Genomic DNA, 23,638 nt, shown 5'->3' on the forward strand with positions numbered 1-23,638 from the left:
GGATGGAGAGACATGTCATCTGCTGGTGTTGATCCACTGATGAGTTAAAGACATGATTGGTTTGGAGTATTTCCAAAACGGCAAGGCTTTTGGGGTTCTCTTGGTTAGATGTGGTCGGTAACTAATGATAACTTCGCTGACCTGCAGTGTAACGAGGAACCTCACAACTGACGAAATAAATAATCTGCTGGAACGTCTTGGGAAGTCTTGTTAAGTGAGCTGTTTTGGTGCTTCACAGATGATCCTCAACATATCGGATAGGTTGTCGTAATGTTTTGGCTCGTTGTTGCGTGTTTACAGCTTTCACAGCTCAATAAAGCCAGGAGAACCTCCCTAAGATGGTATTGGGAGAAGAAACCCAGAACTAGGCCAAGATAAAACCTGTTTAAATGGATTAAGCACAGACTCTCACCAGCCAAAACCAGCAGAATCAAATGTGTTACTGATCTTTTAGGGTGAAAACCTTGAATTCTTGAAATATGACTCCATACGGACAGGGCTGAAGAAACCGCTGGGCTGAAACAAGTGTCTGGCAGTCATTTAAGAGGAGTGGGGAAGATCCAGCTGCATCTCAGAGCAATAAAAATAAGGAAATCTAATTTCTGCAATTTTCTACCTTACCTCAATTGCAGTCCATCGGCCAAGACGTGTCTGGTGTCAAGAATTTGCTAATGTAGATTACCGGCAGTGAAACCGTATATCCACCACCAATTAGCAAGGTACGAACTGAACGTCCAGATCACGCACTCACCTCAAAACATGCAGAGATGTTCAGTAAAGGTCAAATAGACCTGCTTTTGTGGTTTACCTGCATGGTGAAATTTAATGAAAGGTTTGTGAGTGAGTACCTCTTTAGTCTTCTCTCCTTCTGTGTGATGATGGCCGCCATCGACACCATCTCCCTGACCCAAGAGAGTGAGAAGCTGTCCCCCTCTTGGATGCAGGTGAAGCTGATTCAGTCCTTCAGCCCAAGGCAGAGGGACGCCCAAAACCGACCGGCCGTAACGCAGACCAATCACATCCATCAGAGAGGCCAACAGCGCTGACTGCAGCTCCTCCATCTGCCCAGATAACGTCACCAGCAAAAACGGACATGGCTGCCCTACAGAGGAACAGCGTTTTAATCAATAAAAGTTCAATATGCAACAGTTCAGTCTCAGGTATGCATGTGTAAAACTCACCTGTCGCGTGTGTACTGTGTATTGCTGTGAGCTCAGTGTGCAGCAACCTGCTCTGAGCATCAGACAGGCTGAGGAAGAGGAGGGAAGGTGATGGTTGCTGAGAGATGGACAGCAGAGATCCATCCGCTGCTAAAGCCCCATCCCATACACCATATCTTTGGAGCTCAGAGGGTACCACAGTAACCGCCACGCCATCTTCACCGTCTGCTTCTGATAGAGAGAGAGAAACAGATAGAAAATGTGAGTGTTTAAACAAAAGGTCACACATTTTATTATGTTAAGTTTAAATAAGTGCCAGTACAATTCAAGAATCTGGGGAGAGAGTCTAAGTCTAGTCTAAAGTCTCTTGGATGAGAGTCTGAGTTGAGTCTGGAGTCTGTGGGGTGCAAGTTCAGGCTCTTTAGAGCAAGTCCACAAAGACACTGAACCGGGCCGAGACCATCTCACAATTCAAGTCTTAAATTTCTGGGGTGAAGGTTTGAGTCGAAGTCTCTAAGATGCAGAGTCAAACAGTCAAAGCCAAGTGTCAAGTCTAAGAGGAAGTCTCAGGATACGAGTCTGAGCGAGGTCTCTAATGCCACACTACACGAATTTGGGCCAGTTTTTCAGTCGCAGACAGTTTTTCGTTGATCGCAGACAAAAACTCTGCTTAAAGGGCAAATTGGGGATCACTCGGTGCTCGCGCTGTCACGTAGTGTGAACTACTGAAAAAAGCTCGCTGAGCTGTTGCTGACTAATCACCAATGAGTTGAAGATGTTTAATATCTGATCCAGTCAGCGACAGGGAGTCAAGAGCAGTAACTATCTACAGCCAATGGGACAGTAAGGGAGAGCACGAGCCCAAAACTCACCTCCTGTTTACCAGAGCCGTTTATGAAGAGTCTGACCACTTTCTGTCCCCCTGTTATATCAGTAAATTACTGTTAAACTCTAGAGGGAGCCAGCGAGTGAGTCCAATGAAAATGGGGTAAATGGAGCTAAAAGCTAAAATGCTATAGTTAAAAGGCTTATAATTTTATGAAAAATAATAAAAAAAACAATGTCTCCAGTACTGAAACATTTAATATGTAATAATAAGGACACAAGTATAGTATCAGTATAAAACTGATCAGACATTTATAAACTTTGATTTTGCTAAGTTGCTTCATTTGAACTCATTCATGATGGACTCACTTTAAGTGTGTATTCTCCTCTAAAGTGAATCTTTGGTTTGGCATCTCTACTCTCGAGTGTTTAGTTCTGGTTGGTTCTTGTGACAAAACGTGTTTCTGGAGAGCTGTGAGGTGAGTCAGAGATTTTGCACAACAAGAAATCGTGTAATTTGTGACCCCGTGTCACCGATAAGTCGTGTAGTGTGAAAGTCTCAACAAATGAAGGACTCGCGATTACAGCACAACCAGTAGTGTAGTGTGAACAGCACATTGACTGAAGACTCAACAAGTTGTATAATGTGAACCTGGCATAAGGGGTGCAGGTCCAAGTAGAGTCTTATGTCTCTGGTGTGTGAACCTGAATCGAGTCTAAAGTTTCAGGGGTGAAGCCTCAAGTCTCTAATAAGTCTTACTGCCCGTGGTTTAAAAATAAATTGGAACAATTCGTTTAGGAACAATCAGGTGTTGAGACTGTCCAAAACAGAAAATCGATTTTTAACAAGTACCCTTTATTCATAATAATGTGTGTGGTATCATATTAAATCAAATAAACAAACATTAATATGCATCATAACACCCTGAGAACACACCACGGCTAATCTGTCTCTTTGATACTATTACACCCTCATGCAGACAGCAGACATGCAAATAAGCCCTCTGCTTCACCTTTGTGTCACAGACATAAATAGAGATTTAAGCTGAGCCTTCTTAACATAAGATAGTGGGAGAGAGAGGGGTAGGGACATAGAGATAGAGAGAGTCAGCACAAAGACAATGAAAGCTAAAGCAAATGAGGAGAGAGAAAGATAAAGAAAATCATCAGCAAAAGGGAATATAAGAAAGAGAAAGCACGATCCAGAAAAAGAGCAACAAAAAGGAGTGAGTGATAGGATAAACAGAGTTAAAGAATAAAAAAAAAGGGAGAAGAGCTGTCACTAAAAACATTTTTTCTATCAACTATACTATTGGCTATTTTATCCATTAGTTAATTAATTCTGTTACCCTATTTTTCGCACTTTAAGGTGCCTTTTATAAGACACTACAAGGAACTTCTAATTTAGCAGGACTTGTCTCTGTGTGGTGGTGGCTGACAAAGTTAGCTAAATAAATTAAGTAAATTTTACTTCACTTGGGTAAGAGTAAAGCGCTTCAGTTTATTTACAGTAAGCATATATTCCCAAATTTCTCCAACACTAAGGCGGGAGCATTGGCATTAGCGGCTAACCATTAGTGGTTAGGGGCTAATGCCGCCCAACAGCGTTATACTGAGAAACCCTGAGTGTTCTGGTAAGTTCTGGTTGCGTTTTGAACGAGCAAGTGCAGTTAGTGGCTTATGCTAATGATGCTCCAGCAGTGCTAGCCAGGGTTAGCACTAGGCTACAAGCCGATAATTCTCACCTCTGACCGGAGATACAGCGGTAAGCGGCTAACGCTAATGCTGCTCCAGTCTGGGTGCTGGAGAACTAAACTGAAACTCCTGTATAACTCTGTACTTCAGTGGAGTGGCTTTACTGCTCCTTAATACCTGACTGGTAGAATTCATACATAAGGAGCACCGAATTATAAGGCTTACTGGCGACTTTTGGAAAAATTAAAAGATTTTAAGTGTTCCTTACAGTGCGAAAAATACAGCAAAGAACTGCTGAACCCGTTCTAATGAGTCAATTAAGACCTTGAAAGAGTTCTTGGAGTTCTTCCATAAAATCTTATCCGGCCTCTTCACACTCACCGCTACAGCATGTGTGGGTACAGCATGGTGGACTGTGATCAGCTGTTCTGTGATTCATTCCTTATGACACAAATATTCTGGATAGAAGTTTTGGAATGGTCAAATCTAAACCCCAAAACCCCCAAACCCAATGCCTCCAAGAGGGAAGTACAGGGCTGTAACCACTGTGGCCGCAGTGAACATTAGAACCATCTGACCATAAACCTCCACAACTCCCTCTTACCTTTCAGTGGTATGGAGATGCTCTCTTCTGTGATCTGTAAGAGGAGATAGAAACATTATCATATATTTTTTTTATTAGCTTCACCATCATCATCATCATCATCATGTTCCTGCAGTAAGTTCTGAGAGCAGGATGTACCGTAGTAAGGGTAAGGGGTCAGGCTGTAAATAAGCTGTGGGGGGGTTGATTATAGGCTTGTCCAGCAAAAACAAACACCGTCAGAATGGTCAGAGCTTTCCTTTACCCCTAAAGCTTGGAAAAAGTTTGGACAAAAGTGTAACAAAACAGAAGTTGAGGTATTTTAAGTTCTACACAGGATATATGCAATTCATGGTGCTAATTTAGACTGTACCTATTCAGCATCTTAAGAACCACTTGGAACACCTTAGAACACAATGGGGGAGGGACAATATATCAATGTTACGATACACTAAATTGTATTGATACAGAAAATATAAATGAATTGTCTTGCAATATATTGATTATCACAGAATCACAGTATCGTAATGTCATTGTTATCATAGGCGATGAATCATGATATCATATCATCACTTAAAATTCCATTGAAACCTTCCACCCTTGGAATACTACTTTAACCCACCCTTTAGCCACATCTTAGCAACCATCTGATGCACCTTAGTAACACTTGCAACCACTAGTTTCCGTAGAAGAAAGAGAAAAAAAACAACTTTTCTAGTCATGTAAACAAATCAGACATGTATTATATAAGTATTGAACACTGCCAGGCCAAAAAATGAATTAAACTAAGCAAATGATCTGGGGTTGCTGCAGAAAGTCAGAAATGTATATAAAACATATTCATAGACAGGACAAGACAAGCATATACACCATACTGGTGCTGGAAACTGATGGAATTTGCCTCTGACTTTAACCAATCTGTACAGTGAACACTTACACACTAGTGAGTACACATGCCCGGATGGGTGGGCAGCCATTGTTGAAGCCCAGAGCCACCACATGTCCAAATATCAAGCAGACGTCATCTCATAAGGTTCTCTTTTACTATTACTGTACTTCACTATATCTTCACATTGCACAGCAAAATGGGTTTTCATGATTTTTTTCAGAGATAATAAAAAAATAGTCTGTGGTCACATTTCATTTGGAGAGGCTAAAACAAAAAAGCCTTCCCTTAGAACTGACCCTGCTGTACTTGTCTGTTTTTTGAGGCAACTTCAAGACTAGCGTTGGATAACAGCAGTGCTAGAGGTTCTATTCTAGTTCAGGTTATGCTGTTTGGGTAGCATCCTTCTGTAAAATCACCTATCCATGATTACATCAAAACAATGAAAGCCAAAAGAGTGAGGGAAAGGATGTGGAGCTAAAAGGCTGAAAACTAACAACTAAAAGATGCACCTTAAAGCTGCAGAACCAAACATTCTTTTTAAATGAAGTGTTTATGAAAAGGTCAAACTTGTAAAGTTTATAGAATCTGACCTTTTATTTATTTTTTTTAGCTCTGTCATTGGTTACAGCACCACTGAGGGGTAACCCACAGGCCTACATCCACAATTACATTAGCCTTTTACAGAAACCACACTGCAAATTAGCGGCGTTTCTCTCAGCGAAAGAAAATATGATACTAACAATATTAAATATGTATTTTTCTTGAATAAATGAGAGAAGAAAATGCCAGAAACCACAAAAAAACTCAGTGTACTTTGTGTAGTGAGACTTCAGCACATGAAAAGCTCTGTCAAATTCAGACATGCCGTATTTTTTGGACTATAGAGTGCACTTAAAATCCTTTAAATTTTCCTAAAAATTGTCAGTGCGCCTTATGTATGAATTCTATCAGTCAGGTATTAAGGAGCAGTAAAGCCACTCTGCTGAAGTACAGAGTTATACAGGAGTTTTAGTGAAGTTTCCCGAGCAGTATTAGCATTGGCAGCTAACTGCGTGAAGCGCTAGCTCTTTGGCCATTCACAGGTGAGTATTAATCAGCCTGTAGCCTTTTGCTAATCCCAGATATCTTTTGCTAATCCCCACCGCAGCACTAGCTCTTTTGCTGTTCGGACTGTTGTCTACGTGTTTACCATGTTAAAACAAGCTATGGGTTCCTCTGTGTAGCTCTACTAGGGGGTATTAGTCGCTAACTCTTAGTGGTTAGCCACTAATGCTACAGCTAAAGCTCCAGATTTATTGGAAATCTGTAAATTTTAGCTTACTGTAAATAATCACTGGAAGTGATTTACTCACCCAAATAAACATTTTTCAGCGCTCGTTTGACATATCTGTCTAATTTTAAATGTTTTTTTATAAGAATTATAATATTATTTACTTAACTTAGCTTAGCTTCTGCTGAATTTAGAAGGAAAACATGGTGACACCCATGTTCCTACTACTAGTTACTAGTTAGTTAGTGTCACATAAAATGCACCTTATAATCTGGTGCACCTTATTGCGTGAAAAAGCTTGTTTGTGAGATAAATCTGAATTGTTTTAATGTTTTTTAGAGCACGTACTTTATCACACAAAAAGAAGTGACACACTAACCTACTGAGCTGTTGTTGCACAACTGTTTTCCTTGTTAAGTGCAGTGACCGAAGCTAATCAAACCCAGGACACTGGCCTGTCCTAGAGCAGGTCTTTAATTGCTCGTTAAAGTGGAGATAAAACCCCCACACATGCTCAGATCAGGGCATTTGAAGAGTTTATAAGCACATGAGGATGATTAGCTGTGATGTATTTCAATGTTCTGACCGGTTGGGGGTTAGATCAGTGCATCGCTTATGATTCAGATCTCCAGCACTTCCATTGTTTTGGGGATTAACAGCTTCAGACATTCTGGCACGCCACAATCACAGCAACACCATCGGCGTTTTTCCACCCGTCCCCATCAGAACCCTGTAAATGTTCTCTCTAATTCTCTCTCGTTCATTCCTTTCCATCCTTCTCTCTCTCTCTCTCTCACTCTCTCTCTCTCGTAACACATGTCCTAGATTATAAACAACAACAGAGCCGATCAACAGGCCTCATCACACGTCCTTGAATGTGTTTGTTTCTGTACATTCTGAAGACAAATAAATCTTGGTTTTGTGGAAAATCAAAAGAAAAACAAAGAGAACGAAGTGTTCTTTTCCATTTTCCATTTAGGAAGTGAAAAACTTCTATTCTGTTCCTGTGGTTAAGATTAGGATTAGGCTTAAATAATCTTTACTATTGTTACAGACTTAAAACAAGTAGTAAGTAGTAAGTAGTAGTAAGTAGTAAGTTCTCTCATTATTCCTTTAATTCTTATACAAAAGGTTCTACCTCCCTAGAACACTCTAGCAACCACGTAAAGTACTGTAGCATCACATTGCATCCACTCAGCATCGTAAGAACCACTTTGAACACCTCAGAAACTAGGTGTGGGAAAATATATAAATGTTTTCTTATACTATATTGTATCGATACTGAAAATATCAATATAAATCCTGGTATTTGCTTATTTAGGAGTATTTAGGAGTATTTACCCTCTTCAGTATCACAAACATCGTTACCATGGGCGATGTGTAGAGATATAATTACTTAAAATTCCAATGCAACCTTACATATTTTCAAAAACTGAGACAAAAGAAAAATATATATATTTTTAAATATCTGGATTCATGTGGGCAGGGTCTTACTAACCCATGCAACTACCTGGTATACCATTTAAACTACATTGCAACACCCTTGCAACCACCTGGGATACCACAGAAACTACACTGCAACACCCTTGCAACCACCTGGGATACCATAGAAACTACACTGCAACACCCTTGCAACCACCTGGGATACCATATAAACTGCACTGCAACAAACTTACAGCTACCTGGGATAGCATAGAAACTGCACTGCAAAAAACGTGCAACCACCTGGGATAGCATAGAAACTACAAAGCAACACCCTTGCAACCACCTGGGATACCATAGAAACTACAAAGCAACACCCTTGCAACCACCTGGGATAGCAAAGAAACAACACTGCAACACCCTTTCAACCACCTGGGATACCATAGAAACCACACTGCAACACCCTTGCAACCACCTGGGATAGCAAAGAAACAACACTGCAACACCCTTTCAACCACCTGGGATACCATAGAAACCACACTGCAACACCCTTGCAACCACCTGGGATAGCATAGAAACTACAAAGCAACACCCTTGCAACCACCTGGGATAGCAAAGAAACAACACTGCAACACCCTTTCAACCACCTGGGATACCATAGAAACCACACAGTAACACCCTTGCAACCACCTGGGATACCATATAAACTGCACTGCAACAAACTTACAGCTACCTGGGATAGCATAGAAACTGCACTGCAAAAACCTTTCAACCACCTGGGATAGCATAGAAACTACACTGCAACACTATTACAACCACCTGGGATACCACAGAAACCATACTGCAACACTTTTCTAGATGTGTCAACAAATGTAACATGTAATATATATGTATAATACTTATGTAACTACATATATGTAGTATATATACACACAAGAACCCACATTTTTGCATAACTTGAAGTTCCAGTTAAGAGTTTACACTGGCTAAAAAAAGTAAAAAAAGTGTTTATACTTTCTATACAAAGTTAACGCACTGGAGTTATAAGGTTTTACATGTGGAACATATTACATAGAGATACATAACCACGTGCCATATGTACAGGTCATCCTGACACTGTTTTATACACGTGTAAGAATGTGAGTGTGTGTGATTAACACATATTTGATTCTCTCTCTCTCTTTTTTGTCTCTTGTTCACAAGGCCTGTTCAATTTCATTTCAGCTACCAATTAAAATTCTGGAAAAACATGTGGCTCATTAGAATACACAAGAACATAAACACACTGGCAGCCAGCAGTGTGTGTGAGAGAGACGAGGAGAAGGCCTGAAGGAACATAACAAAGACAAGGCAACTCCAGAGGAAGTTCTGGCCAACAGGGCAGTTCCAACCAGTACAGCATGTCCACCATCCAGAGAAGAACATGCATTAATCAGAAGCACGTCTCTGCTGGAAACATGCACCACGAAATCAACCTGCAACCTCAAATCGCACATAAGGAACATATATGTACTACAAAATTAGACATGATGCATGTATGACCAAATGTTTCTGAAGACCCCATTTAATAAATGCATTAAGCTACTTTAAGTTGCGTTTACTGCTGACAGATTGATGATGTCCATTGTGGGAACAGCCTATACATTCTGTTACTATAAAATCTTATGCAGTTGCCTTGTTTGAACACTAGAGGTCAGAATTCCGCTAGTGCATGCCAGAGAGCCAGTGGGCGTAAGCAAAGTCACACAACTGCTTGTTAATTTCAGTCACTTTTTGTAGGCAAATCAACAGCTAGAGTTAGCTGCCCATCATTTTATGTTGCCATCATTAGCCAAAAGAAAGAGTTAAAGGGAAGGCATTTTTTTATGTCTTTGGAGATGCAGATAAATTAGAAAAAAATTAAAGTTTAGGAAAGAAACGCAGAAAATCTATTTAAGTATAGTATTTACATTTACAGGGTCAATACACTTTTTAACCAACGTATTTCCATGATTTTTAAGGACTTTTTATGTCTTCAAGACACATTTTCATGACCATACAATTTTTAAATCATCAGACATGGACAATAAAACTAAAAATCAACTTTTTTTTAATATTTTTATTTTTAAAGCAACATTGATACAATCTTCAATAATAAAATGTGTGTCAGAACCTGAGAGCTCCATTGTGTAGGGCTACATTACTGAACTAACTATTGCAAATTTCCATGACTTTAACAAAACTTTCTCTGTATTTCTATTTTTCCAAAACTTTTCCAGGCCTGGAAATTGTTATTTTCAGATTCCATGACTATTCCAGGTGTTTCATTACCGTACGATCCCTGCATTTACTTCATTACTGTTCACCACTGTTCAGCTTTAACATCTTAAACACTGATACTTTTATTGTATATCAGTTAAAAAATAAGGGATTAATTAAGAGATTATACATTTCAGTTTGTCTAAGTTTAAAAAAGTACTTTATTAAATAAATAATAAATAGTACTTATACAAATATGTATACAATAAGCATTTATATAAGGTGCATTTGGCACTGTTTAATCTGTAATATTAAAAAATAGTGCATTGTTACACCCCTATTGTTTACACTTCAGAAAAAAATAAATTTTCTTAATTCACATCTGTTACACATCTGAAATATTGTAAAAAAAAATTAAATCGTGATCTCAGTATAGTGAATTGAATTGTTACACCCTGAGTCCTAATTTTTCAAATGCATTTCTGTTACATTTCATTCTATAAATAGTTTTTTTTATTAGTTTTATTATTTCCATCCCTCAGTATTGTTCACATAAAGATCAAACGTCCAGATGTGTAAATATGTTTAAAAAGAAAAATGTCTTTTATGTGGTGTCCTAACATTTCTTTTCTTAAACATGTATAACACACACACACACACACACACACTTACTACAATGGGTCCGTTGGCGTGGCTGCACGTCGTGCCAAAGTGCAGAGTTGAGAAAGCCAGTTCCACAACAGACGACGTCTCTGTGTCCCCTGACTTTTGACCTCCTGAACCAGGGTTTGAGCTGGTTTTCTGAGAGACAGATAAAAAAAAGCATTTACTCTTCCCATCAAAAATTTTGAAACTCCTTTAAATCCACTTTAAATAAATAAACGGAGCTTTATAAATGGATTTTTTAAAAATGTCAATTTCCAAACTCTTATTCTGTATTAAATCAGTAGTGCTGGAACAGATGGAGTTGGAGATGCTGTTACTCTACTGCAGCAGCATTTACACACATACATACTTACAGCACATTCACACTTTCATCATCATAATAACTAGAAAAGGAAACACAGAAACCCAGAGAACTCTGTTAAAACTATTAAAAGTAGAAATTACAGATGAAGCCTGAGAGCTGTGAGTACTGTTTCCTACACCTTCAAATTAAGACTCTTGTAAACTGGAGAAAAAAAACTGCTACAGGAAGATGTCTGGCTGACCCACATGGAAACAGCAGCTTTGGCCTTTAGCAGATTAACATGATTAAGGACTGAGTCCTTCTAAGTTTCAACAGAGAAAAGAATAGAAGAATTAGAGCTAGTCTAACTGGTGAAAACCTGGTGTTTATTTGGGTGAGGAAAGTTTCTGTGATTGAAATGGATGATAATAGAGGCCACCATGCTATATATTGAGTGAAGTGTTTCTTAGATATATATATATATATATATATATATATATATATATATATATTTATTTTTTTATTTTTATTTTTTTTTTTTTTTTTTTACTTTTTAACATGTGTTTTTTTTTTATGGTATATAAACGCTGATAAAAAGAGGGAAATTTGGGATGTGAGCTCTTTAGAAGTTCTGTGCAGTTTCTTTCTAAAAGTCAGAATTACTTCCCGGCTGCACCAGTTTTATTAAGCTGCTCATCTGAATTAACATCATTCTGAAAAGCTATCTAGGTCTTCCAGAACGTCTGACAGACCCGCGGTATGGTTAAGTGCGGCCTGATTATCCTGTCGTAGCCTAGCAGGCAGTCTTCCATTGAAACCTTCTGTGCTAAATCCCCAGCGCTAAAACCCACGCCGAACACACAGGGCTGGTTTCAGTGCCCTCAGCCAAAGCTTCCATTAAAGCGTGCCAACTAAGCGAAACCACGTTTCTGCTGAAATCAGAAGCATCTCGGCTTTGAATTCAATTAATCGAATGTTCTGAAACCTATTTAGGAGTTATCGTCTTGATCTGAACCAATGTGACGGGCGCTCGACCCGACCAGACAACCTGCGGTGAAAATATTTCTCTGTTTTTATGTTTTGGAGCAAAATCCGCTCGTCTGCTTTCCGCAGTTCACCCCCTTCACCTAAAGAATCCTCCACACACACAGGCCGCAGGTGGGCACCTCCCACAGATACTGAAAAATCAAGCCTTGCTTACTCTCATTACAACCCATACGCTCAGAGAACAGCCGCAGGTTGATTAGAGACCGGTCTCTGATTGGTCACATTGAAGGTTCACCCACATCTGATTCCCATTAGCCAAACCACCAATCAGAGTGCGCACAAAGTGAAAGGCACACTCACTACCTCACTACTAAGGGTAAATGTTGGCGCCAAAAAAAAAAAGAACAATTTCAGGTTGTTTTGTGAGTCAAAGTTCATTAGATCTCTTACGATTATTATCTTATGGATGTATAATTCAATAAATGGACATGACAAAAAATAAATAAATTCTCCCAAATTCCACATAAAAATTGTAATTTAGAGCATTTATTTGGAGAAAATAAGAAATGGCTGAGAAAACAAATTTTTATTCATAAAGTTTTAAGAGTTCAGAAATCTATATTTGGTGGAATAACCCTGTTTTTTAATCACATGATGCATCTTGGCATCATGTTCTCCTCCACCAGTCTTACACACTGCTTTTGGATAACTTTATGCTGCTTCACTCCTGGTGCAAAAATTCAAGCAGTTCAGTTTGGTTTGATGGCTTGTGATCATCCATCTTCCTCTTGATTATATTCCAGAGGTTTTCAATTTGGTAAAATCAAAGAAACTATTCAGTTTTAATCATATTCTCTTATTTCAGAGCTATTTGAAGTATGTTTGAGGTAACACTCACCGGACGTTCTTTCTTCACCTGAGAACTTGTGTTGCCGAGAGCATCACTGCGTCCCACTTTTGCTCCTTCTTCTTCATCTTCATCATCGCTGGAGAGAACAACTGTAAAAAAAAAAAAACATAGATCATATAAAGACCTACACACTGAAAGAGCGTTCACTAAGGCTGTTTAATGGCAAAAACTTCCACAAAACAAATATTTAATGCAAGACAATATGCCTCACGATACAGGGGTTGGGATTCAATATATATCGCAATATATTGCGATTCTGAAAACAAAACAATATACTGCAAATGTTTAAATTTAATTTTAATAACACTATAATAGTATAAAACAATCCTATTAAGAAAAACTGGATTAAAAAACAGTTTACATAACGGCTGCTTTTGTTGTACACTACTAAGGGTGCCTAAATCAAGGTGAACAAGGGTGCCACACACCACTGAGCACTGGAAGGATCCAATAGACACACTCATTAGGACTCCCCCTATCACTAGTGATGCTCCAACACCAGGAGGGTGAAGACAAGCACACGCCTCCTACGATACATGTGAAGTCAGACTCCGCCTCTTTTTGAACTGCTGCTGATGCTGTAGCATTGCCTAGTAGCATCACAGCTCTAACGCTCGGAGGAAAGCGCAGCGACTCGATTCTGATACATCAGCTCACAGACGCAGCCTGATGCTGTGCTGATCCACATCACCCTAGAAGTGATGAGGGGAAACAGCGCCATCTAAATGTACCCACCCAGAGAGAGCAAGGCTGGCTAATTGTGCACTCTCAGGGCTCCAGTAGCTAATTGCAAGCTGCATGAACGGGATTCGACCTAAGGATCAGATCATAGTGGCAGGGCTTTAGAGGGCTGGACCACCCAGAGCCCAATATAGCAACATGCATAAAGTAAAGTAGTCCTGGAATAATGGTTAATCTACACACATATCTCTTCTGAAACCCATTTATTTGTGTGAGTAAAGGGCTTTCATTGATTTTTTTTTCAATGTTTTGATTGAAATAGGCAATAATAGAGGCCACCGCGTTACAGAGTTCCCATTTTTCTTGTTGTCATTTGTAAAACAAGCCCCTTCGATAAGCCCCACCCCCCATCTGAGACGAGCGAGTAACTAAACACCAGATGTAGAGAAAGACAGCAAATGATAAGTGAAAGCTAACGGTGGTCAGCGCTGTTTAAAGCCCTGAGCTCAAGTGTTCTGCAGGTCAGAACTTTACATACCACAGTACTACAACATGCTGGAGCTGCAGCACCACACTGCCCCCTTATGGCCACAGCAGCAAGTAACGGGCAGGTGCACACCCACGCTCAGGTGTACAGGCCAGTGGCTGCTCCCGCCGGCGCTTTAATGGGATTTTCTGGAGATACAGGGACGTAGCTAATCCCCCTCTTCTTCCTCTTTTTTTCTTTCCTTTGCTCACTCTCTCCTTCTCCTGTTCTTTCTCTGACCTCTCCATCAACCTGATTACTCACCTCCATCAGCACATCCTCAATCCTTTCTTCATTTATCTCATGCCTTCTTATTATATCTTTAACCCCCCCCCCCCCCCCCCGTCCTTATACTTACTCTTATTTTTAGTCTTTTTCTCCTCTTTCTCTTAGTATGGTGTTGCATAGAGGTTTAAGTTCTTTTTTCTTTTGCAATACTGTACAGATTCTCAAAAACACACTGTCTATTTTAACTATGAATTTAAACATAGCGCAAAAAGTAAGGAAATTTGTCTTTGGGAGATGTGGTATTTCTTTGTTGTAGCAATGCTTCATGACAATAAATCTTATACAGTTGGAAAACCTGTTAATTTCTCTTTTAAATGGAGGAAAACAGCTTATTCTGCCATTGACTCATTTGGTGTTTGATGATGTTCTTGCGTTGTTGAATGTGAAATATGGAGCAACACTAGCATTTATTTTCTCCATTATTAGCTCCATAAGCTCTCAGTTAAACTGAGTTAAACTCAGAACATCATATGAGAATATTCTCATTTTCTCATAAATCTCATATTCTTATCTATCAAAACTCAAAACTCCCCTGAGATATTATAATACAGTAAAAAAGAATCTAAACCACACTTCACTTATTTCAGTCTCCCTCACAATAATACAGGGAAATACCAGCATTTAAACATATGAATCATGATTTTGAGTGACCGGCACCACTGATATAAATATCATTTACAATCTAATGCTGATTATTTTATGTACATTTAAATATCCATTAATAAAAGCTTTATAAAATCTGGTAGGGCACATGAGCGTGATTTTAATGTTTTCATTAATATATTTAGCAAGCAATTATTCTCCTTTACGAGCTGCAGGCTAAGACAATATAAGACTAGTACAAAGACATTTTTGTGATAAAATGGTAAGTTTTGATACCATTGTTTCAATATAATTAAAAATGAACAAAAAAAATCCTTAACAGACAACTTGCATGTGTTCTTTATTCTTTTTTTTAAAATACATTTGCAAAGTATTGGATCGGGACTTGTTATCGGCAGATACTCAAGATTAACTGACTCGGACTCAGGGGCGATAAAAATGTAATAGGAACATCCGTAGCTCTTGCCCACACACAGTCAGAGTGTGGTACGAGTGTGGTACTGGACTGAGTCCACTCCTCCTGAAGCGCACAGTGAGAGGAGCAGGATTTGAATGAGAGGGATTTGGGAGGTGCTGAAGCAGAACTGAGCTCTGCATCTCCAGACAGAAATAACCACCACAGTGAGCCGGCCGGGAGAATGTAATCCACAGGCCCGTCATCATCATGAATGGGAATTAGAAGCAGGAAGTGAAGGGAGGGGTTTGCGATTTGAATGCTCAGGTAAATACACAGTACAGTCAGAGTCACAAAGGTGTTTTTATTTTGAGCGATACCACATCTTTGGTTAAAAAAACAAACGTATTTTTAGAAGTCTACCTGTTTGAATTGGACATATTATTAAAAAAAAAAATTTACTTTCCAGTCAGCAGACTTCTTCTAAAGGAGGGATCTGTACCTTCTGTCTGTGGCAAGTCAGCAGATGAGAGAACTAAGCTAACGCTAAGCTAACCAAAAGCTATACCAAATTTGCTATCTGGCATCTATGTGGCATTAATGTGGCATTTGGTCCCGCCCAAGATCAGTACCGTCCAAGCGGAAAAACAATCGAAAGCGAAACACGATCAAAATCAGCCCCAAAAACACAAGGATTGGTCCATTTCTTAACCTAACCCAAGTTACTAACCATAGTATGTAATATACAGTAAGGGTTAATGGAAAACAGCACTTCCTGCATTTAAAAAAAAAGTAGTCCTAAAATAAGGCCACCACTTTTCCAGCATCCCTCTTTTTCCAGCCACACGTCCAACAAAACCCACCTACGCTCTCCTTCTGCACAGTGTCCAGTTTCAATAGCGCTGACCTCTAGGCCTGTCGACACTATTATTGAGCACGGCTGCACAATACATCGTCAAATATTATATATCTGAATATACAGGCCTGGATCAGTGAAACTACCCTACGTACTGTATATACCAATATAGCATGTTACGATAATTATTATCCAGTTTCCAGCTTCACTGAGCATATAGGAGCACTCTGGTCTCCTAGTTCTATACTGTAATAACAGTCTGTAGTTGTGTATGTTTTTCTGTGTATATGGTGTGGTGGTGTATAATGTAAAGAGCCTACTAGCTTATGCTAGCCAGTTAGCATAACAAGCTAACCCTCTGACGGTAGCTCAGCTTTGTTGAACCTCATGCTGTCCTGTCTGGAGAAACACGAGAACAGAACTCCTGGAGCTTGTGCTGCTGCTGCTCCTTGCAATATAAGTAACTATAGCACTTTAAAATATATTCATACTAATACTGTAACTTGAAGGATAATATTGAAGCCTCTAATGGCTTCAATAATAATAAATTGCAAATTGATATTAACCTTGTGTCTTACTCGTGCAATAGAAGATTTCAGAAATATCTTTTTTGAATTCTTAAATTTTTAGTATTTTAGGTTTGTTTTAATGTTTCTGGAATCATTGAAAATATTTAGCTTTGTAAAGAAAGCTGTGTATAACTTGTTGTATACATTTTTTACCATTTTTCTCCTGATTTCATCATATATTGTGTATTGTGCATATTTTGTGGGACAAAGTAAACCCAATTATAATAAAAGCCTTAATTTATAGCCTTAGTGTTTTTATTATATGTACTTCTAGCAGTAGAGTAAGCCACAAACTTTTATTAAAGCAAAGACATGCAGAAATAAATAAATAAGATACTGAAATACTGTGATATCATGAAACCGTCAGAATCTTGAATCTTGATTTTTGATCATAATGCCTAGCTCTAGTAGGAGTGTGTAACAGAGTGGAGGAGAGTGAGTGATTAAACAGTGTTTAAAAACTCCAGCAGCACTGCTGCATCTGATGAATGGGTAGGGGTATAGATGTTATAATGTTATGATAGTTTAGATCTATCAACAATAAATCGTGATTAGAACCAATAACAGTCAAAGGGAGGTCAAAATTAAGATGAAGTAGATAGCAGTTACACTTACTGGGTTCTGTGGAGCTCTGCTTGATTCTCTGGTACGTCTTTAAAGAAAGGTTGAGCCTAAGTCTCCCTCTGGAGTACGACATATCACTGCCAGCTTTCCTAAGAGGCATGGAGATAGGAGCTTTTACTCCAGGGCTCCTCACACGCTTCTCTGGCACTGCGCCCACGGAGGCCTGGTCAGAAGAAGCCAGTGCCATCTCACCGTTCCTCTTAAACCCTGCAGTCTTTGATAAAACATAAAAAAATAGAGTTAATTATAGAGCTGCTGGTAGTGTTAAGGTTACAATAATATGGCATACAGTAAACACTTCAACTTATTACACTGTTAAACTGTTAAGATTGGCTTTTATTAAAGCTATAAATTCAAAAAAGTAGGCTTTTCTGTATATTCTTACAGCTGTTTTAGAAAGTACTAGGCTTGTCACGATTATTTTGTTATCGATTTATCATACAATATATGGACATAAGCTAAATATTTTTACTTAGGGAGAATAACCTATTAAAGTAAATGAGCACTAATTATTTATTTCTGGCTCACTACATCACCCAAAATAGGCGTGCAACAATAATTACCTTATTTGGCTTGTACAGTATATGGATTTTGCATCAATAATTTTTTCATTAAAATGATACTGTACAATCAATATATGTATATAAAATGCCACTGATGTGTAAATATTATTGGCATTAAATAGTTTTACATTTACAATAATATTTTTAATCGCAATATTTTATGGAAATAATACATTGTCCAGAAAAAAAAGCAAAAACGGGCAAAAAAAATAGGTAGAAAACAGGCAACCTGTACCGTGCCCAAGCACATTTCCTCTATAAAGCCTGGTTCATTTGACTAGTGTGATTATACCAAATGGTGCCCAACCACAGAAGAGTGAAGCATGCCAGGGCCCTGCCACTGTTTATTTGGACTCCGGTGTTCAGTTGAACATCTAGTGCCACTCATATATATATATAATATTGGATGAATTTCCTTATTAAATACATAAATGAGTGAGTGAGTAAAGCTCTTATGTTTATTTACAGTAAGCTTAGACTCACAGTGTTTGCTTAGAAGTGGGATTAAAGGGTAACTAAACCTCATTTAACTCCGCCTTCAGCTCAAATTTGAAAAATGCATTGAAAAAAATGGGAGAGGTAGTTTGGAAGGGGCACTGGGTGATGTATGGGTTTAGGGGCAGGGCAAGAGGGAGAGCTGATTGGGCTGATGCAGATGGTTGGACATCACCAGGAGGGTGGTACACAGAAACACTGTCCTCGCCTATAGTTGAGTTGAACCTATGAGGACGCGGCAGAGGTGGAAATGAACACAATAAAAGTGTTTTTTAAAGGTTAGGAAAGGTTTATAATAATTTTAAGCAGGAATGGTATACTACATTACTTCAGTGAAACACATTTTAGCTATTAATGAAAATAATATATCCTGTTTTAGGCTTTAGTGCTTCTTTAATATGGCATTTGGCTTCTTCTACTATTGGTATCTGTGATTGGCCGATCAAAATCGCCCCCAAAAAACAAGGATCAATCCATCTCTAACAATAAGGTACCTACTTTGCTATCTATAGATTTTTGTGCATTACCAAACACATTAGGAAAAACCTATTAAAGTGACCTGATGCACGAGATCTGATCCATTAAAATCCCATAATAAACTAAACATCTCACTTTAATCTCCGGAAGTGTGGACCTGAGGCTTTGGGACGATACTCCTCGCTGGCTCGACACAGCAGCAGATGCTCCCTTCACTTCTTTTACTAGTGAGGAGGCCGGCTTGCTCTTATTGGCTTTATTATCCTCCTCCTCATCATCATCATCTTCCTCCTCTTTGTGCTCTATTTGAGAAGATTTCCACATCTCTGGAAACCCAGATCCTGCAGTAAGGAGAGAACAATGCACCATTACACAAGTAAATAAACAAACAAACAAATAAACTGACAAATAAACTGACTAATAATAATAACTAATAATAAGGTCAGTAATAAACTGACCTTCAGCTAATTTAGGGGCAGATTAAGGGAACATTGAGAAAGACAGAGAGAGAGAGAGAGAGAGAGAGAGAGAGAGAGAGAGAGAGAGGGCGGGATAAAGAGAGTGCAATACACTAGGAGATGGAGAACAGCAGGATCTTTTTAACAGGTCCATAAAAGTTAAGCAAGTAAAGGTTCTGTTCCTTTATCGGCGTTCCTCAGCCAGGAAAATGCTGCACTTTTCCAGCAGAGTAGGAGAGTGGGAATGGGAATGAGGGCGAAAGACAAAGAATGAGAGAAAGAATGGGAGAAAGAAAGAGTGCAAGAAAGACAAAAGAGCATTTCCAACTTTAAGAGGTCGTTAAAGCCCACATAAGGCGGCGGCTCCAAATAGGTTGCCTCGTTAGCAGAATGATCGTTCACAGCAGATATTTAGGCCAAGCTTTTATTTAGCTTCTACTGACTCCGTGCGTCACCATTAATTACAGTATAAAGTATAAAGCGTGTTTTGAGACTTTAAGTGGAAACGTTAACAATGTTTATTTGCGTATATACGGCTTTTTTCCACCCGTTTCTGTTCATGTTCAGCACATGCTCAGAAACACAGCTAAAATAGCTGTATTTTACACATTTAAACATAGAAATTCAAGTCATAGGACAGGGATTAATAGTACGTCCCAAGTCTTTTGCTGCCCTAATCTGTGGGATATGTGTGTGGATTGTCCAATATTGAATATGGATGTAATAGTTTGTTGCACAGACATTTATAGCCAGATGCCACCGGTCACGATCACTGCCACCCACGATTAGTGTTGTCCACTGTGGATGGTAATGATGTATTGTCAATACACGTGACCCTATGGATCGAGAAATGCTAAATACACGCACATTATTTCAACAATAAGTAAGAAAAAAATTCCAAAAACTTCAGGAACAGAATGGAGCAGGGTTTGCAGCAGGGGACAGGCAGTTCATACCGACCTTTGGATGGCCAAAGAGCTAGCGCTCAGTACGGTTAGCGGCTAATGCTAATGCTGCTCCAGCAGTGCTTGCCGGGGTTAGCAGCAGGGTACAGGTTGATAATGCTCACCTCTGAACAGCGAAAGAGCTAGCGCTTCAACCAATTAGCAGCTAATGCTAATACTGCTGGAGAACTAAACTGAAACTCCTGAATATCTCTGTACTTCAGTGGAGTGGCTTTACTGCTACTTAATACCTGACTGGTAGAATTCATATATAAGGAGCACCAATGATTTTTGGGAAAATTAAAGGATTATAAGTGCGACTTATAGTATAACACCACTGCTTCCGATCCCCTGATGTTTGTGAATTTTTGTGAATTTGTTAGATGGATGTGTACATGTTCCACTCACCCCACTGCTTCTTAGCAGCCGGCGAGTCCTTGCCTCCCTCATGCTGACACAACGAATCAGAAGCTCTCCTAGGCCTCCACCTGAAACACAGAGTAGACACCAAATTCCAATACAACTCCATTGAATTTCTAAGGAACACTGAGCAAATCTGTGGTGAACCAGGCTACGTTCACATTACTTAAGCCACATTGCTCAAATCAGATTTTTTTCTCAGATCAGATTTGTCTATCTTGACCGTTCACATTCACTGTAAATGTAAGTGATCTATATCTGTGTGTAATCTGTGTGAACGGATCTGTTCCTGAAACGTCTCACATGCTGCACATTGATAACTGTATAAACGCCTCCTTCTTCACCAACAAAAAAACCCTCATATTAGAGAGAGGAAAGACTTGTAGCTTTATAAAGGGTTATAAATGGATGAGTTAGCAGCTCATATGTGAAGCATCTTTTCCTGGAGTGGAGAGTAAACAGCTGCTCTGAAGTTCATGCTCAGCTCCAGGAGCTGAAAAAAGGACAGGGGGTTTGCTTTTGCTGATTTTTAGCAGCTATAGCTGCACAGCTGCACCAAGAGATGCAGTGTGGGTACGAGAGAGAAGCACGCAGCGCTATGCTAATGCATTAAAGCAAAAAGAAGCATGAATTCAAATTTGACCGTTCACAATTATGTCGCATGTTTATGGATAGGATACGTGTCCGATTTAGGAGCACATATAAAAAGTGACTCAAATCTGATTTTAAAAAAATCAGATTTGGCACGTTCAGACAGCCATGAAAAAAAATCAGATCTGAGCCACATTGCGCAAAAAATCAGATTTGAGTCACTTCAGCCTGGTAACGTGAATGTAGCACAAGTTGACCTGAGCCTGTGTCCCCACCTGTTTTGATCTGTAAAGTCACCAGCAGCAGTTCGGGACTTTGGGGTACCGCCTGCCTCTTTAGCGGGGGTCCCATTAAGGCATGCGCGGCCTCCGAACTCAGATCTATGAGAGGGAGATAGGACGAACCTGAAAGACACATAACAAATGTACTCAATGATTTCTTCATTAGAGTGGCTGACACTCGCTGACGTCAAAAATTACATAAGAAATGATAATAAAACACACTGAACTGACCTAAAACTGCCCAAATCTAACACATGGAAACACCATCATGTACCATTATGTCATTCATCACCAGGCTCTGACGGGTTAGCCCAGTGTTCTCCTCCAATAAAAACTTCATGTTCTGTGCATTAGACTGAATAAAATGTAAGTGAATAGCACACTCTGCTGGTGGATTTAGAAAAAACACTACTGGTCTTCATTCTACAGCATTACAGAACAGCCAACAAATAATATTATTAATTTTATGCCCTCTATTTTATAAAATAATGTATTTTGCTTGAGCAACTGAATTAGACAAATAGGCCTGATTGTGTTTCACTACAAAAGAGCACTGGAGCTGCTTTGAAGTTTTGGGGGCCAATATGATATTGAATATGCTAATTATCAAAAATAATCCATATAAACAATGATATTAGCATTGACAACGCCACCTGGTTGAGTAGTATATGCAGCTTCACACATCCTAATATGTTTTATTGACAAAACAGAGAAATTCACTGCATAAAATGATTTAAACATTACAAATATTTATCCTCTACCATCCCTCTGTAATGCTGATTCAGGTAAACCTAATGCTTATCTGATGCAATCAATCAGCCAAGATGTTAGACATCAGCTTGAGTGCGTAGATGCTAGACTAACGGCACATGTCCACCAGCACTTTGCTTGGCTCTTTGTCAGCTCGCCATGCGGGCATGTCTGTGACGTTTTGAAATCGAATGAAGCAACAAAAGTAGTCAATAATACAACAACCCAGCATGTACTGCGGTATGAATCAGCTTTTTCATTGAAAAAAACTAGGATACGTTGAGGCTAAAGTGCTAGTGGACATACTTCTAACAAACACTGTGCACGTGCTGACACCCTGCAAAAACATTATCCACAACCATAATAAAAAGATGCTTAAAAGCTTTTGAATGCGATTTAGGTATCAGCAGATGCTCAAAGTCAAATAACTCAAAAGCAAAAAAATGTGAACGGGATTTTTACCTGTGAAGTTTTGGATATAAATATAAGGGACATTTTCTGCTGCCCACTTTGAGCCATTCACCAGCCCAACTGAGGTTCAGCAGTATGTAGTAATTAATATTATATTAGTTATTATATTGTAATATATTATATAAGATAATATATAGAATTTTTATGTTATTTTGTTGTGATTAACGGTATTTTCTGCAGTCAGAAGGAGCATGTATATTATACATATCTACTTAGTATGTATCATCATAGTATGGTGTTTTTTGTCCTCTCTCTCCTTATATCCATCCATCTCTCCAATGTGTTGTTCCAGAGTTGTTCCCACTGAGATTTTCAGTTTGGAGAGGTACATAAATATATACATATTTTTTTATTGTTATAATATAATACAAGAAATGTACGGGAACATACTAATAAGGGAGGACGGCAGGATAGAGAAGTAAAATACAGTCAATACGTTTTCCCGGCCAAAACGAAAGGCTTGACAGGTATGTCGGGATTCCATACAAATAATAAAAGCATGTATGATAACTGCTCTGCATAAACTGTGTGAGGATGAGCTCTCACCTGTCTCCACCAGCAAATCCAGACCTTGAATCTATCCTTCCATTGGAAAAGCTGCTTTTGTGTGGTGTTCTGCCATTGCACGCAACCTTGGTCCAGCTCGTCTGTAAACCAGGAAACACAGACATCAAATTCACAAATATATGCAATCTCAATAAAATACATTTTTGTGGTAC

The 23,638-nt window shown here is 39.0% G+C and overlaps 2 protein-coding genes across 3 annotated transcripts in view; one reads left to right on the forward strand and one right to left on the reverse strand.

Moving 5' to 3' along the window:
- adgrg7.1 (adhesion G protein-coupled receptor G7, tandem duplicate 1) overlaps positions 1-23,638 on the forward strand; it is a 308,074-nt gene that overhangs the window by 254,639 nt on the left and 29,797 nt on the right. The gene's annotated exons all lie outside the window — the stretch shown is intronic.
- senp7b (SUMO specific peptidase 7b) overlaps positions 1-23,638 on the reverse strand; it is a 46,828-nt gene that overhangs the window by 22,136 nt on the left and 1,054 nt on the right. The window contains exons 3-12 of one of the 2 annotated variants that reach the window (XM_049471267.1): positions 23,466-23,566; positions 21,693-21,797; positions 20,815-20,894; positions 19,140-19,345; positions 17,461-17,683; positions 12,917-13,017; positions 10,755-10,883; positions 4,285-4,318; positions 1,182-1,391; positions 849-1,102 (exon numbers count right to left, since the gene is read on the reverse strand). In XM_049471267.1, coding sequence (XP_049327224.1) covers positions 849-1,102; positions 1,182-1,391; positions 4,285-4,318; positions 10,755-10,883; positions 12,917-13,017; positions 17,461-17,683; positions 19,140-19,345; positions 20,815-20,894; positions 21,693-21,797; positions 23,466-23,566 — 1,443 coding nt within the window. Of the gene's footprint in view, positions 1-848; positions 1,103-1,181; positions 1,392-4,284; positions 4,319-10,754; positions 10,884-12,916; positions 13,018-17,460; positions 17,684-19,139; positions 19,346-20,814; positions 20,895-21,692; positions 21,822-23,465; positions 23,567-23,638 lie in introns of both variants that reach the window. The other variant, XM_022665381.2, reaches the window with a different exon arrangement.

The sequence above is a fragment of the Astyanax mexicanus genome, chromosome 23 (assembly GCF_023375975.1).
Source record: "Astyanax mexicanus isolate ESR-SI-001 chromosome 23, AstMex3_surface, whole genome shotgun sequence".
Lineage (NCBI taxonomy): Eukaryota > Metazoa > Chordata > Actinopteri > Characiformes > Acestrorhamphidae > Astyanax > Astyanax mexicanus.